At 37.7% G+C, this 16,440-nt stretch overlaps 1 protein-coding gene across 3 annotated transcripts in view; it reads right to left on the bottom strand.

Annotated features, from left to right (window-relative positions):
- The window catches only part of edar (ectodysplasin A receptor), a 238,365-nt gene that overhangs the window by 12,501 nt on the left and 209,424 nt on the right, over positions 1-16,440 (bottom strand). For all 3 annotated transcript variants that reach the window (XM_039743544.1, XM_039743545.1, XM_039743542.1), the window contains exons 9-11: positions 12,306-12,378; positions 4,147-4,309; positions 499-559 (exon numbers count right to left, since the gene is read on the bottom strand). In XM_039743544.1, coding sequence (XP_039599478.1) covers positions 499-559; positions 4,147-4,309; positions 12,306-12,378 — 297 coding nt within the window. The remainder of the gene's footprint in view (positions 1-498; positions 560-4,146; positions 4,310-12,305; positions 12,379-16,440) is intronic.

Here is a 16,440-nt window from a genome sequence, read left to right on the forward strand (position 1 = left end):
GATGTTGTTTCATTATTTGTTTGCTTATGTGGTCTTTACATTTTCCCACAGTTTATTCCTCACTTGTGTTATCTCTAGTAAATCTTACAATTTTAATAAAGAGTCTCTCTCCCCATTAAAATTAATGCAATATGTGAAACAGTCAGTCAGTCAGCCATTTTCTAACTGGCTCAGTCCTGAACAGGGTCACAAGGGTCTGTTGGAACCTATCCCAGCTAGCATAGGCAGGGAACAAACCCTCGCCATGGTTCCAATCCATCGCTGGGTGAACACACACACACCAACCACATACTAGTGCCGATTTAGGAAATGTCAGTCTACCTAACCTGACCTGCATGTCTTTGGACTGTAGGAGAAAAACCTGAACACCCGGAGGAAACCCATGCAAACACAGGGAGATCAATCAAACTCCATGCAGGAGTTACATTTTTGAGACTTAATTGGTAAATAATTACCTAGTTACTTTGTTCTTTATTTGCAAAATGAAGTTATACCCACCTTCAGCAATGCAGCAAGCTTTAGTATAAAGATCCAATATCTTCTTCCTTCGACTTTGTATCTGAGAAATAAAAATTGGAATAATTGCAGTCACAAATATAACATAATATTCTGTAACCTAACTAATCTAATTCAGGGTCACTGGGTTCTGGGTTTGAATCTTGTGTCCAGTCATAGTCAAAGTAAAGTTTACACATGGTCCCCATGTCTACATTGGAGATTCTAAATTGACTGAATGTGTGTGAATGCAAAGGTATGGGCATTAGTGAACTATTGAGATAATGTTTGAGGAATAAAGTTATTGAGCCTTCTTCCTTGCTTGCATGTTTTCTCTAATCTTGTCGCCGGGTGCTGGAAACAAAGTTCCTTTCTCAGCTTGGGTCAGTCAGGTTTAATTGTTAAGTGTATTAATAGACAAATGACAAGATTGGCAGCATGTGTGGCATTTAACTGTGAGTCTGGAGGGTCAGCGAATTCAGAGTAGAGATTTTTTTATTTTATTTTTTATTTATTATACTTTTTTAATCCCGAAGGAAATTACTTGGTTTTTCACTTACCCCTTGGGGTCAAAGCGCAGGGTCAGCCATTGTACAGCACCCCTGGAGCAACTGAAGGTTAAGGGCCTTGCTCAAGGGCCCAGCAGAGTAGCATCTTTTTTGGCAGTGATGGGGATTCGAACCAGCAACCTTCGGGATACCAGCGCAGATCCTTAGCCTCAGAGTCACCACTTTAAGGTTTAAGGGAAGGTCAATGTGCATTTCCTAATGTGCATACAAATGTTAACTTGAGAGAAGCATTCCAGCTATCTGATGGTTTCAAATCTTTTTGGAGCTTATTTTGATTTGAAAATACATTTTTTTTGTACTGCCTGCAAAAAGTATTCAACCCTTCACATTTTATCATTATATAACATCGAATCAGTGCAGATTTCTTTTTTTTTAATTGATCAGTAGAAAATGACTCTTTAGTTTGAAAGTGAAAGCACGAGAGATGCCGGTGTCTTAGTCTGGGAATCTGCTGTGTGGAGATTTCCATTTGCATCTTACATGGGATACAAACCAGCAACCTTCAGGTTATAAAGAGGCACTCAGGAGGTCTTTCTATCATGCTGAGCAATAGGAGAATCCCCCCCACACACGCACTTTGAGCTGTAAACTGTGTGCTTCTGTGCGCGCCATCAGCCTGAGTTCTCTTCTACGCTTGCTGCTCTGGGGTTACAACTGGCTGTTTTCAAAAAAGAAATGGGACAGAAACGGTATTCTCCGATTAGTGGAGTTGTTTCTTCCTCTTAGTGCTGATGAATGCTCACTACTCCGACAGGAGTTTCTTCTGTCGCCAGTCAGCTGGGTATCACACCATCCATGAGGTGCTGATTTTTGATCTTTGATATTTGGACATGGTGATGAATATTGTAGCCTTTTAACACAGCGGGCTCATAGTTCTCTAACATTTATGCAGGCATGTTCACGTGAACTGGCCTGAAAACAATATTCTCTCTTTTCTTCATGTTATACTTCTGATTTACTATTTATTTATTTCATTATTTTGGAAAATTTATATACATGTTTTTATTTCACTCACATTAGTATTTCTTCAAGAGCAATCTAATTTTGTTGTTTATTTGGTGCTCCGGGCTAATTGTAACAATGTTTCTATTTTTTAATATTACTCTATATTGGGTTTATACAATGTCACATGACTCATTCAGTTGCACTGATGACACAGCAGCCATTGTAAATAAATGTGTCATTCTTGCACGTATCCTTCAGTGGATAACCAAAAGTGTTTCTCGTATTTCACGTTAGCTTAGCTTTCAAACAAGTCGAGACATTCTTTTTAGTTTTGTGACTTTGGCTTTATCTTCCTGGCCATTCTTTTGGCTCTCCATCTTTATCATAGAACTTAAATATATTTGTTTTTTCAGTATCGATCTTTACACTTTGGGCTACATTCAGCTCCTGGTCCCATTTGCGTTCTCAGAATAACATGAGTTCATGTAACTCATCAGAATGCATCTGAGAAACATTACCATTTGGATGTCTCTGGATTTTTACATAAAAGAGGTACTGTATATTATTAACAGCTCCACTGCAAGTTTCAAAGCACTTTTAGTTAAAATTAAAAATAAATAAATAAACACCAAATTACTAAACCAGGGGTACTCGGCTCCAGTCCTGAGTCCACTATGGCTTTAAGGTGTAGCACTGCTACTGTGAATTGAAACTTCAACTCCCAGCAGTCCCTGCAGTGGCTCTATTTGGTTATCTACTTAAGGTGCAGTGGCTGTTGGGTACAAGGAGGCCAGTGTGACATTAAAAAGGGGGCCAGTGATACCAAAAAGGGAGAAGTATTGTGTGTTTCATATCTGAAGTTCTTGTCTGTCTACCTTCCGTTCTGATACCTGTGGATTCTTGTTTTGTCCAGGATCGTCTCTTGTTTTGGGCTATGGTCTGTCTGGTGTCCTTCTGAACATGAGGACTGTCCCAGGATTTGTTGCTATCCTGTGAAGAAAGGAGTGCTCCTGATCCAATTCGTCCATCTTCATTTCGTCAGGAAATACCAGTAGGACTTTTTTACCATTCCCATTCAACATGCTGATTTCTGCACTACCTCCATCATTGCATTTCATTCGTTGCCATTTTCCATGGACTTCATAGTCAGTGTTTATTGTTGTGGTTTGTTTTCGTGTTTATTGTACAGTGCCGTAAGGGGAACTGGGGTGGGAATGTTGTTTTCATTTATTATTGTTTAATACATTCTTTATTTGTTGTTATATTACCGGTGGCTTTTTTGTCTTTGAGCACATTTTTATGAAAATGTGCTATATAAATAAATGTTGTTGTTGTTGTCTCTGCTGGTGAGTGCGTGAGTGTCGGACCAAGGCTGGGTGAGTCCCTGGAATCTCCACCAAAAAAATAAATAAATCACTCTCTTCAACGGTGTGAATCTTAGTGGCACTGGACCACTACAAAGGCATTTGCTTTAACCAGATTTTTAATTACAACCTATTTATTTTCTACTAAAGACACAAGTTTTTTGGACTTAGTTTTAATTAACTCATTTGTTACAATTCCAAATCGTTTTTAGACTGCTTCATTCAAGTTTTGATTATTGTCCGCTTGCTTAATGAGCCATTGGTTAATAATGAGGTGCAAATGAAAGAGGAACCACCAGCTCCCTAGCTAATGTGATTTAATTTAAACCTGTATATATGCATCATGAAATATTTGCATTAATACAATATTTTGAAAGAAATGAGAGACAAGGGTAGGACGAAGAGGTGCAAATCTGTTCTGGACCACAAAAAATATGGAGAATGGTCTCGGAAAACAAATATTTTACAATGTGATAAAGATTTGTCTTGGAAGCTGTATAATTACTATCTATCTATCTATCTATCTATCTATCTATCTATCTATCTATCTATCTATCTATCTATCTATCTATCTATCTATCTATCTATCTATCTATCTATCTATCTATCTATCTATCTATCTATCTATCTAATTAAATACCAAGTTTCATTATCTGCTAATCCAGGCTTCTAACAGTGAAACTGGTTGGAACTCAAACCTGCACCAGTTGCGGACCTCCAGGAGAGCACTTGAACCGCCCTGCACTAAACACTCACAATGCGTCACTTCTTACCCCTGTAGACTTGCTGTTTGTTGAAGATGACTTGTCTCGGGTGAGGTGAACTAAAGACAGGAGGCATAAGTCTGTGGTGCCTTGCTTTTCCAAAGCTGCTTCCTCGTCACTGTCTATGCTTCGGCTTAAGAGCTGCTCATTTTCTGATGAAGCATCATTTTCACTAGGAAAAAAACAAAAGCAAATGAGTTGTAACGTAAGATTAATGTAAACTAGAATCGCTAGCCATACAGATAAGAAATGTATGCCGCCTAGATTTTATTTCAGAGTCTATAGTGTTACAAAGACCAGTTGATCAATTTTAAGTGATATTACCAAAGTACTTTACACGCACCAACCATCAGCCCTCCCTCAAAACACTAGTGTTATTCCTTGAAGCCATTGTACCCAACATCATGAGGAGCTGGGTTTGGCCAGCAATGAAGTTAGGTGAGATGAAATGATGTTAATTGCTACTTTATCTCATCTCTGTGTTCAACTGAATTTGCATTTTTCATACTCAAGTGTTTCCTGTATTTTGTAAATTATGACTACATTTACTCATAAATGATAACAGGTAAATTTAGTAATAGTCGACAGCCCTCAGAGCAATTATTAGGTACATAACTAGAGGATGCTTTGTTTTAACAAGAGCTTTTGTTCAATGGTAACCCCTCTTGTTCGACAGCCACAATTTAGAGGCTGGGGTTTCCACAAGTTGCCAAAGAAATGGTGCTGCAGAGGAGATGATGAGGTGGAAGAAGGACTGAAAGGAAAGCTGGAGGACACAGATACAGTATGTACATTGCAATGCTGCTAATAGGTTGAACCAATGTAGGAGGACAAATTTTATATTAGCATAGAGAATAGCAAATTACCATAAAGAGCCATAAAAAGTAATTAAAAGCTTCTAAAATATTAAGATTAAGCATAAATTAGAATGTTAAGCAAATATGATAGGTCGAGCAAATAGTTAACTAAAAAATCAGTTATATTGCATTATTTTTTAGGCTTACAGTAAAATTTCCAGAGTAAGAAAAGAACAGAAAATTGACGCACAGAAACCAGTTTAGGACAGGATAAGAGTTTGAGAACACCTGTGATTCAAGGCTAGGAAGCGATAACACAGAGAAGATGACTCTGAAAGGCGCGTATCGAAAACCAGCTGGGTTGATGAATCAGCAGAAAGGCAACAAAAGGCTTTTGCTGTAAGCAGGGTCACGCTGACATAATGCATGAAGAGAAAATCTTAGTAAATTCAGGCATTAGCAAAAATATTAGAAGAATACTGTATATTAGAAATTAACTTTAGTGTAGAAATTAAGACAAATCAAGCATGCCAAACAATGATTAAATGAAAGCACATACTATATTTCTTTTTAATTAAAGCTTAAGCTTTTATATAAACTATTATAAAAAGGTTTGGAAGGTTTAAGAAAGAAAATCATGAGAGGAAACCCATATATGGAATTGAAGCCTTGGCCAGTTAGAGAAAATGGGAACAGCATAGAAAAATAGAAATACCACGAGGGGGCCAGTGATAGGAAAGTAAGGAGATGATAAGGGTTCCCATCGAGAGAATGCCAAGAGTGTGCAAAGCAGTAATCAGAGCAAAGGGTGGCTATTTTGAAGAAACTAGAATATAAAACATGTTTTCAGTTATTTCACCTTTTTTTGTTAAGTACATGACTCCACATGTGTTCATTCATAGTTTTGATGCCTTCAGTGAGAATCTACCAATGTAAATGGTCATGAAAATAAAGAAAACACATTGAATGAGAAGGTGTGTCCAAACCTTTGGCCTGTACTGTATATATTGTCACTCATGCACATCAGAGGATTTCCTTTCAGGTTCGATCGAGATATGTGATAACCCACTGAGGCGAGAGGGGGCGCTGTCGCTAATATTCTTGTCTCCTCTCCCCACAGCACAGAGAAACCACCCAGTGAGGGCACTTAGCCCGTCCCTTCAGATTTGCATTATATATATAGCCTCGAAGGAGGTGTCATTTCCCATTAAGATCGACCCACCGGACAGAGCTTCAAGGAGCAACCCTTATTTATTACAGCCTAAAGGACCTGTTGCCTTGTTATTGTTCCTGAGTGGCTTTTACTTTACCGCCTAAAGGTGTGACTTTTTTGTTTGGACGCACATATTTAATGGGATGATCCACTTGGTGTCCCAACTTTTCATTTTGCTTGACCTGTCATTCCTGCAATTGGCCACAAAATGTACATTTGAGAGACTTGACAAGTTTAATTGAAGTTTTACTAATTGTCACTTATCCCCACTCTTGTATCACCCATGTAAAAATCGTAAACACGGCAAAGATGAAGAACAGTTTGGCATTTTGCCCTCTCATGCACAAATGAAATAAATTCCAGATTGTCATTGTCTTTTCTTCAACCTCACTGAACTTTTCAAATTTCTTAAGATTAAGACTGCCAGCATGTGAGATTATCCATCTGTCTTTCAGATTACCAGAAGTGGAGGAAGTGGAAATCCAAAGTGAGAAATAACAGATCTTTAGCATAGCAAACATTTTCAACCTCTGATCCCCAGTCATTTGTGAATCTGGCAGTGCACGCAGTTTTAACCTTAATGTCACATGAAATAGCCAGTGAGCGGTAGATGACTGCTGACCAGAATTCAATTATTTTAACATTTGGTGCATACTCAGCTGTATCTTAATTCTGAAATATGTGTTTTATGGCCAGTGGCCCAAGGTCAATGTCTCACAATTTTCACATTCTGGAATTCTTGGCTGGAGGAAGCCTTTGGAATGGAAATTTCTGGATATGTTTTGAAGTTACAGGACTTCATGGCTCATGTGTACTCTCTAATGAATCTTTAATTAAATTGGCTGAAAGGCTTGCTTTTCACACTCAAAATTATAAGACCCACATTTATATTTCTTATATTGTAGTGATGCCACATATTAAGGTTATTTCACGTTCAGTGTATCCTGTCTTAAGGTCCGTGTTTGCTGTTAAGCATTCAAAAGTAGATGCCCATAAAAACTGGGGTCTGCTCAGATAATAAGAAATTATTATTAATTTAAAACTGGTTTGATTTTCAGTTTCTGCAATTATTGATGTATTAAGGACTGTGTAAATGTACAGCAGCCATGGTGTTCATGTTTGTTAGTTTCTATATTTATTTGAGGGTTTGCATATATTTAGTCATTTCTGACAATACAACCCAATTAAAACATTTGTCTGTTATGATCTTTTAATCTGAATGGGTGGTTGAGTGCATTTTTTACACAATTGGGTTAATGCTGGCCTTAAAATTCCATCCCATTTTATTAAGCAATTTTTCCTGAGGTACGGGGTGTGTGGGGGAATGGGGCTTTAAATAAATTGGAAATACTGATAAAAAAGATAAGCTATGAATTATCTCTCTTACATACAATATATTTGAAAATGTTTTTGTTAAAACATATTAAAGGAAATACAGTATGTCATGTCAAATTCTAACCTGATTAATCCAGAACTATTATAGAGGCCTACCAGCCGGTTAAGGGAACAGGGGTCATATTAGCTGGCATGCTAGTCTATTATTGAGAATTGATAGAAAGACATGAAATTCCCTATATAACTGATAGAAATAACTAGTAAAGGTTTTATAAGAAAGACAGATTGATAGATAGATAGATAGACAGATAGATAAGACACTATATAATAGATAGATAGATACATAGATGAAAAAGGCACTATAAGATAGATAGATATGAAAGGCACATTAGATAGATAGATAGATAGATAGATAGATAGATAGATATTAAAGACACTATAAGATAGATAGATAGATAGATAGATAGATAGATAGATAGATAGATAGATAAATAGTTAGATAGACAGATAGATAGATATGAAAGACACTATAAGATAGATAGATAGATAGATATTAAAGGCACATTAGATAGACAGATAGATAGATATGAAAGGTGCTATATGATAGATAGATAGATAGATAGATAGATAGATAGATATTAAAGGCACTATAAGATAGATAGATAGATAGATATGAAAGACACTATAAGATAGATAGATAGATAAGACACTATATAATAGATAGATAGATAGACAGATAGATAGATAATACAAATAAAGACGCAACTAAAAATAATAAATAAAAAAGACAGAGTCCCAGAAAAAATGAAACATGATTTAAATTGTTACAAAATGTAAGCGGTTTTTAAGTCTTGAATATTTATTAGGTAAAAGTCAAAATTCAATATTATGGTCAGTTGGTCTGGGAGGAGAGGAAAACAAAAACTTCAATTGAGGGGATGTTGGAGAAGCTAAACCTCTAAAGATTTCAATGCCAGAAGAGTCGCCAACAGCGGGTATTCTACAATGCATAGATGTGATGAAGTAACAGCTAGCATGTTGTTTTCCCGCGTACCCCTTGCATACTGACAACACCAAACACAGTTGCTCATTGTTCCTTCATCATAGTCACTGATGTGTAATGCTTACCTGTGCCAGCAATTATTTTCCTTTCATTGGATTGTTACATGGACAGGATTGGCAGAGGGGCTGGTCGGGGGCGAAGCTGTAATGTTTCAAGTGAGATGCTTGGCAGCAGCTGCAGAGGATGATCAATCAGTCTGCATAATTGGGGGAAATGAGCAATGCTGCTAAAAAGCAAGCCTCTGAGGCAATTCTGTATGCATGACTACAAAGTCACCAAATATATCGCGTAAATAAAAAACAAAAGAGAGGTTTTCAAAACTGTGCCATATACTGCATATGCAAGACAAATGCCAGAGAGCAACTTCCCGCCACAGCCTATCAGCTGGCAAGCCCAAATGCTACAACTTGTTCTGTGGCAGCTTTAATTATCTGCACAATTAAGGCAAAATATCAGATGATAAAATCTCCACTGCAGGGCTTCAAAAATCAAGTTTCGACACACTTGACTCGTCACTCTTTGTAATATTTATATCCTGCTTGTGCCCTAGAGTTAAACGAAAATCTGAGACCCACTGTGTAAGAGAGTTTAATTGTGGTCGTTTTATGCTGTGACAAGTTTTAATGAAATTAATATTTGTTAATCCATTTGGGGAATGTTTTATTGTTATATTTAGAGAATAAACTCATAAATTTTACATATATAAAACCTTGTTTCTGTCTCTTTTGGCTCCGAACACTTCATGTTGACTTGATGTTTATTTTACGAGTTTTGTTGTATATTTAATGCCTTGTGTGTGGCTTAATGGCTCAGTAGGGTTAGGATTTCCAGCACACCACTTTAGGATTCCCCGGTAGGGTGACTAGTCGGTGGAGTGTTCGCTCCACGTGCCATCAAGTTGGTTAGAGCGCGCAGCCTGTACTGTGCTGACCTCTGATTTGAAGATTAATATTTGCATGGATGATGATTTTAATTCAAGATTTCCATGAGTGAAGAAGCAGGTTCAGAGAACCAATGGGGGGATTGAGGGATGTGTTAGAATACAATAGGCAACCGAATGCCATGATCTGATTTATAAGATGAATTTGTTTTCAACTCTTCCTTGGTCTGTAAAAATGAACTCAGTATGGTTTCCAGGGTTTCTTAGGCCAAGGGATCTAGTGGTTGCATTCATTTTTTACATCCTTCTGTTTCTGTCATTGATATAAAACGTTATCTGTCCTGCCATGGAGTAGTCTTGTTTTTCTTATGCACACCAACATGTTGAAGACTGATTGCTAAGATACAACACTCCGTGGCTGGGATGCAGATAGGCTACCGTCGTGACGTCACTAGTACGACATTTTAAGAGCCAGCACCATGATTAACTAATCTTCCAAGACTGGATTCATGATATTACAACCTTTGCATCATTTCATACTGTTAGTTTTGAACATGCAAGTTACGCCATTTTTTCCCAGTCCTCTGATTACAGTTTATGTGTTATATTGTATTACATGTACCCTTTTTTGCTGAGTAATTACCGCTCCATTCTTTAATTGCAATTCTGGCTGCATGTCCTGAGCTTTATTATTTAATTATTGTCTTCCTGGTTATAACCCACACAGTTGAGTCCAGACCTTTATGCCATCCTCCATTCTCTCTCAACACTGTTGTTGCTTTTCCCAAACAGTATATGAAAGAACGGCATCAGTGTGACCTGCTGGGCCATATGACTGTCAGATTGCTCCTCTTGATTAGGTTGATTCCAGGACTGCTGGGGATGAGTTATGAGGAAAGACTGAAGGAGCTGAACCTTCTCAGTTTAATCAAAAAGAGGAGACATGATCGAGATGTTCACAGTAGTCCAGTGGATGAAGACTGAACACAGAACACAGGGACACAGTTGGAAACTTGTGAAGGGTAAATATCGCATTGACATTCTTCACCACAGACACTTGGAATAAGCTACAAAGTGTGGTAGACAGTAGGACTTTTGGGACTTTGAAAACTTTGTATTATTTTGTAGGAACTGCGTGTATAGGAATGGCAAGCTTAGTTGTGCTGAATGGCTTCTTCTTGTTAAACGTTTTGTAATTTTCTAATATAAAATAATGTTTGTTTCTACCATATATGATGAATTGACATAGATCTAATACTTAATAAAGATTTCTCTAGCTAAATTCATGGTGATTATTAGCAATCCAGCCTCTAAGTTAAATATCCAGCATTTAGATTACCTTTAGTATTTACTCGGTTAATAATAGTGAACTATTAATTTAAACATTAATAAACTCTGGATGTGTTACATGCTTTTAGGCGAGTTTCTGAGCATCTAAAGCCAAGATAAGATGCTACTAGAGCAGGCAAATTCATTTTGCTATCATAGAAGAGGGCACTTATGGCTGAGAAATCACTTCAAAAACACATGAGATCCTCATATTTTCACAAAGCAATCACAGTATTGCTAATGTTAAAGTCCCTGTCCATACCACCACGTTTTCATTTAAAATCACAGGCATTAGTCTCTGTTTTTGCCTTTCGACCACACTACACCTCCATAACTGGCGGGCAAGTGTGACCTAACAGAGCAAACATTTGGGATCCTCATAAAAAATTCCAAGGCAAGGACAGGGCCACCGTCAGACCCTTTCCATGACAAAACAAGTGCGATACCAGAAGACTCAAGGCAGTTAAACTGTTAGCTGTCCTGCAGTTATCTGCGGCAACACTCATTAGCCAGAACAGATTCAACGCTATTGATCATCCAAACCTTTTAAACTTGATAAGCAGGGTGGCACTCTGGCACAGTGGTTAACACTGATGACTTACAGGTTTAGTGTCTTGGGTTTGAGCCCACAAGGAGTCGTAGACCATGTGGAATCTGTGTTGTTTTTCCTCCCTCATCCCCAAAGACATGCTTGGTAGGTTCATTGTTAACTCTCAGTAGACCCCAGGCTTCATGGCAGCATGGGTATGTTCTTTTTTTCTTTTTCTAACCCTAACCCTAATTTTCTTTATTTCACCTTATACAATTTCTTGTAGTAGGAATTTGTTCGTTTTCGCATACCCCTTGGGGTCAGAGTGCAGGGTCTGTTGTTGAGCCTTCTTCCTTGCTTTCATGTTTTCTCTAATCTTGTCACCGGGTGCTGGAAACGAAGTTCCTTTCTTAGCTAGGGTCAGTCAGAAGTAATTGTTAAGTGTATTAATAGACAAATGACAAGATTGGCAGCATGTGTGACATTTAATTGTGGGTCTGGAGGGTCAGTGAATTTAGAGAATTATTTTTTATTTTTATTTTAATTTTTTGAAAATGTTATTATACTTTATTAATCCCAAAGGAAATTACTTGTTTTTTTGCATACCCCTTGGGGTCAGAGCGCAGCGTCAGCCATTGTACAGCACCCCTGGAGCAATTAAAGGTTAAAGGCCTTGCTCAAGGACCCAGCAAAGTAGCATCTCTTTTGGCAGTGACGAGGATTCATACCAGCAACCTTCGGGATACCAGTGCAGAACCTTAGCCTCAGAGCCACCACTCCGCCCAGCGTGTGTGTGCCCAGCTATAGACTGGCACCTTGTTGATTTTTTAAGGATAGGCTCTCTGAATTGAATTAAATGGTATTGATAATGGTGCCTTTTGTTGTGTAGTATGTATGTTTGTATGATTAATACCAAAATTGTCAAACAGTGACATAGAATCTTTCATAAAAGAGAATCAGCAAATCAGCCAGAGTAAATAGAAAAATGAAGAAGAGTTTTAAAGCAAAACAACAGTTCTTACTTTTTGACTGTTTTGGGAGGATTTGGTTTGAGCTTGTCAAATTCATCTTTCTCTGTGAAAATCACCACATTTTCTGCAGAAGAGAAAACACAGACAAACAAAAGAGAAATAGTTAAAATCAGTTTTAAAAAGCAAACCTTTGAGACGTCACCTTTGGGACAAAACACCAGCCCAGCTTTACTTTCCATAGTGTCATTGTGTGGTGAGCGCCGTCTCATGGCATTTTACAAGTGGGGTTGAATGTATCTCACTGAATTTCATAAATGCTTCACTATCACAAATTTAGGGTCAAATGAAGTCAGTGGCAGGGAAGTGGACACGTATCCCTTAGGTCCTCACAGTCCAGCACTTTATCAGCTAGGGTATGCTGCTTGCACCTGGCAGTCCTCAATGTCCATAACATTAAAGACAAGCACATTTTAATACAGCATCTTTCTACTGTGCCAGCCTGTGACGTGGGTGACATAGGCAGTTAAACAGGCTGTGTCACCTTCATGGGTGCATTGATCAAGTGTTAGCCCGATTTATAGGCATTTTATCTGGTGGGCAATGTCCCTAAGAAGAACCTCACAAAAAAACACATGGGTGCCAACCTGTTAGAACTTTCTGATCTTAAAAGTTAGCACTATAAAAATTAGGTTGCATTAACTAAACACTTATACAAAGTGCTGACTTGATGGGCAAACATAGATAAAGTTACATTCATTTTAAAAATAAAATGTTCAGAGGAGACCAAATATGGTGTCCATGTAAAACTTCTGTTTAAAGTATTTTACTGCTGCCAGAACGTGGGTTGTTTAAATTCAAAATACACTGGTTTACTAAATTGTATAAGAATATGAGGACCTCATAATATCTTATTGCTGAAACCATTCATCGGACAAGTGAAAATATCTCAGAAAAATAGTGTAATCAAAAATTGAGAATAAGACATTTTTTTGTGCATCCATTTGTAATTTTTACGTAAACGCAGAACTCTGTTCTAAGTGACATTTAACCCCCACCTGCCTTTCATCCAGAATGTCCCACAACCTTCATTTGTATATAGCACTGTTTCGTACTGCACTAAGGATTTTTTTACGAGATGTATTGTGTAGAGTTTCAGCCACAAAGTCACTCAGAGGATCAGATGAGGAGGAGGAGGAGATGAATTTAGTATTAGTGATGAGCAAAATGGCTTGCATGAAACTGAATTTGCAGCAAAACCCATTTTTGTATTCCTTTCCGCGAAATGCCTATTATTGAGATAATAAGAAGGAAGATTATTTCCTGTCCTGAAGTGCTTTCATGCATGATTTTTTAAATGTGTTATTTAAATAAATACATCTAGTGGGAGAAAAACAAAAAATAACACTGGACCGATTTTCTGTAACATGTAGGCAGTTTCATGAGCCTTCAGACATGTGTTGTGTTTGTACTGGTGAGACGATGCCCACTTTGACAATTAAAATGACATTTTTGGCAATCAGTATGTTAAAGATGCATCAGAGACAGAAATGAAAGTCAAGACTCCATGGTGTATGCAGTCTGCATGTCCTCATCTTCAAGCATCAAGGAAAAGGAAATGAAGGTTTGCTTTGTAAAGGTGTTTGGATGATCAAGAATTTTTCCATATACTGAATTTTCCTGCAGAGAAAACACACAATGGTGTATTTTAGTGTGTCTCTCTGTGGAAAATATGCAGAATGTCACAATTAAAAAAAAATACACCGTACCTCTGAAGTGAAGTGAAGCAGAGACATAAATAGAATTGATTTTACAGGTGTGCAGGAGATTACCTGCATTTTTCAGATGTGGAAACGAAACAGGAAGACATGGAAGTGCAAACAAATCTTTAAGGAGCAATATTCCTTGTTTTCTACGTCAAAAAAATATTTTTAGTTTTGTCAGAGAGAAGAATTTTAGGGTCAGATTTGCAAAGCTGTATGTGAATCGAAACCTGCCTATTTCACTTATCGCTAATTAGTACTCTTGTGGTTTAAAATGCACTGGGGTCTGATTGCCACATTTCTACCCTCCCATGGCTTTTGCGCATGCACTAGTACTGTAGAGATTCGTTCATTTTTCTTTTACAGTACTAATTGCCTTTACTAGCTAGCTATATTTGAATTAGACAGCATTTATTTTGTGAATTTCCTCCTGGGATTAATAAAGCATCTGTTTATCTATGTGTTTTTTAAATCATCTCTACTCAAGTCATAAAAATTCTGGACAGACAACTTTAGAAAAGATGTCAGTTTAAATTAAATTGCCAAAATACTCCCATGGTAATCAGTATGTTAGTGTTGGCTGTGACACTGAGCTCTTACTCTGGCACTATGGAATATGATGGGGAACCCATTAATATACAGAATTGGTCAATAACACCAGAGTAGGGTGGAGTTACTGAATATGTTGCTAGGTACCGTATGACTGCAGTCTCATTAATAAGTGTGTTGAGTGGTACAGTGCGGAGATGATCGAGTGTCTATTTCTCGTGTGTATTCTCCAGTCATGCTGGTGATTGGACAGATTTGTTTTCTCCAAGCCACCATGGCAGCTTTTCAAGAGACCATGAGAAGCACAAAGTATGATTTTTGCATTATAAGACATTTAGTAATACAGTAATCCCTCCTCGATCGCGGAGGTTGCGTTCCAGACCCCCCCGCGATAGGTGAAAATCCGCGAAGTAGAAACCATATGTTTGTATGGTTATTTTTATATATTTTAAGCCCTTATAAACTCTCCCACCCTGTTAACATTATTAGAGCCCTCTAGACATGAAATAACACCCTTTAGTCAAACGTTTAAACTGTGCTCCATTACAAGACAGAGATGACAGTGCTTTCTCACAATTAAAAGAAAACAAACATATCTTATCTTCAAAGGAGCGCCGTCAGGAGCAGAGAATGTCAGAGAGAGCGAGATAAAAGCAAACCATCAAAAAATCAATACGTGCTTTTAAGTATACAGAAGCACCGCGATAAAGCGGCATTTTGTAGAGGAGCGTCCGTATCCTCTGTGCAAACAGCCCCTCTGCTCAAACCCCCTCCGTCAGGCAGAGAGAGTGAGAAAGATAGAGAGAAGCAAACAATCTCAAGCACCGCGCGGGAAGCATATCTTATAGCATTGAGGAGTTTTAGTTAATATGTAATACATGCTCTGATTGGGTAGCTTCTAAGCCAACTGCCAATAGCATCCCTTGTATGAAATCAACTGGGCAATCAAACTGAGGAAGCATGTACCATAAATTAAAAGACCCATTGTCCGCAGAAATCCATGAACCAGCGAAAAATCTGTGATATATATTTAGATGTGCTTACATTTAAAATCCGCGATAGAGTGAAGCCGCGAAAGTCGAAGCGCGATATAGCGAGGGATTACTGTAGTTCTATTTTTTGATATACTGCTTTAAATGCTCATCTTTTTGTATTACTTTTCCCGTATTCTGTGTAGTCTGCTCCCTTCATTGTCTCTTAATAGTGGCAATTAAAAACAAGCAAAGCAGATACCCGAGTGAACAACACTAAACGATGACAGCAACTGCTTCGTTGTCAGACCCAATAATTAGTCAATAGTGGAAAGGCAGAATTAAAATCAGGAGGTGCATAAATAAAAACCTGCAGCTCTAGGGGGTCCCCAGGACCAAGTTTGGGAACCACTGTGCTAATGCAAGAGACAGAAATAAGTAAACATGAGCTCAAAGCAGTTATGAGCTGATACAAATATGGGTTCAAATAAAATATAAGTCAAGACTGTAGCATGGGTAGAAAAACAATGTAATCCTTAGCACTCATCCTTCAAGATTTGAACACTTCAGCCTGCACTAGGCAGGACAACCAAGATTGTGCAAAATGTGACATAATACATGTGTCAGAACTCTGCCATTATATACTTTTATATTCTACTCTTACATACTTTTATCTAAGGCTTTCTCCAAATGATATTTCATTGTATTGTACAGTGACAATAAAGGTATGTTGCAGCTAACATCTTGGAAAAGCCAGCATTGCACAATTCTTGCTTATCCAAGTTTATGGATAATTAAAATGTATCAAACAGCTTTTGCTTTAAATTTCTCAATTTAACAAAAAATACTGTTGCAATATATTCTTCAGTTCCATCTTTGTTTTGTGATTAGGGATTGACTCTTGGT

This window comes from Polypterus senegalus, chromosome 2 (assembly GCF_016835505.1).
Source record: "Polypterus senegalus isolate Bchr_013 chromosome 2, ASM1683550v1, whole genome shotgun sequence".
In the NCBI taxonomy this organism is placed as follows: Eukaryota; Metazoa; Chordata; class Cladistia; order Polypteriformes; family Polypteridae; genus Polypterus; species Polypterus senegalus.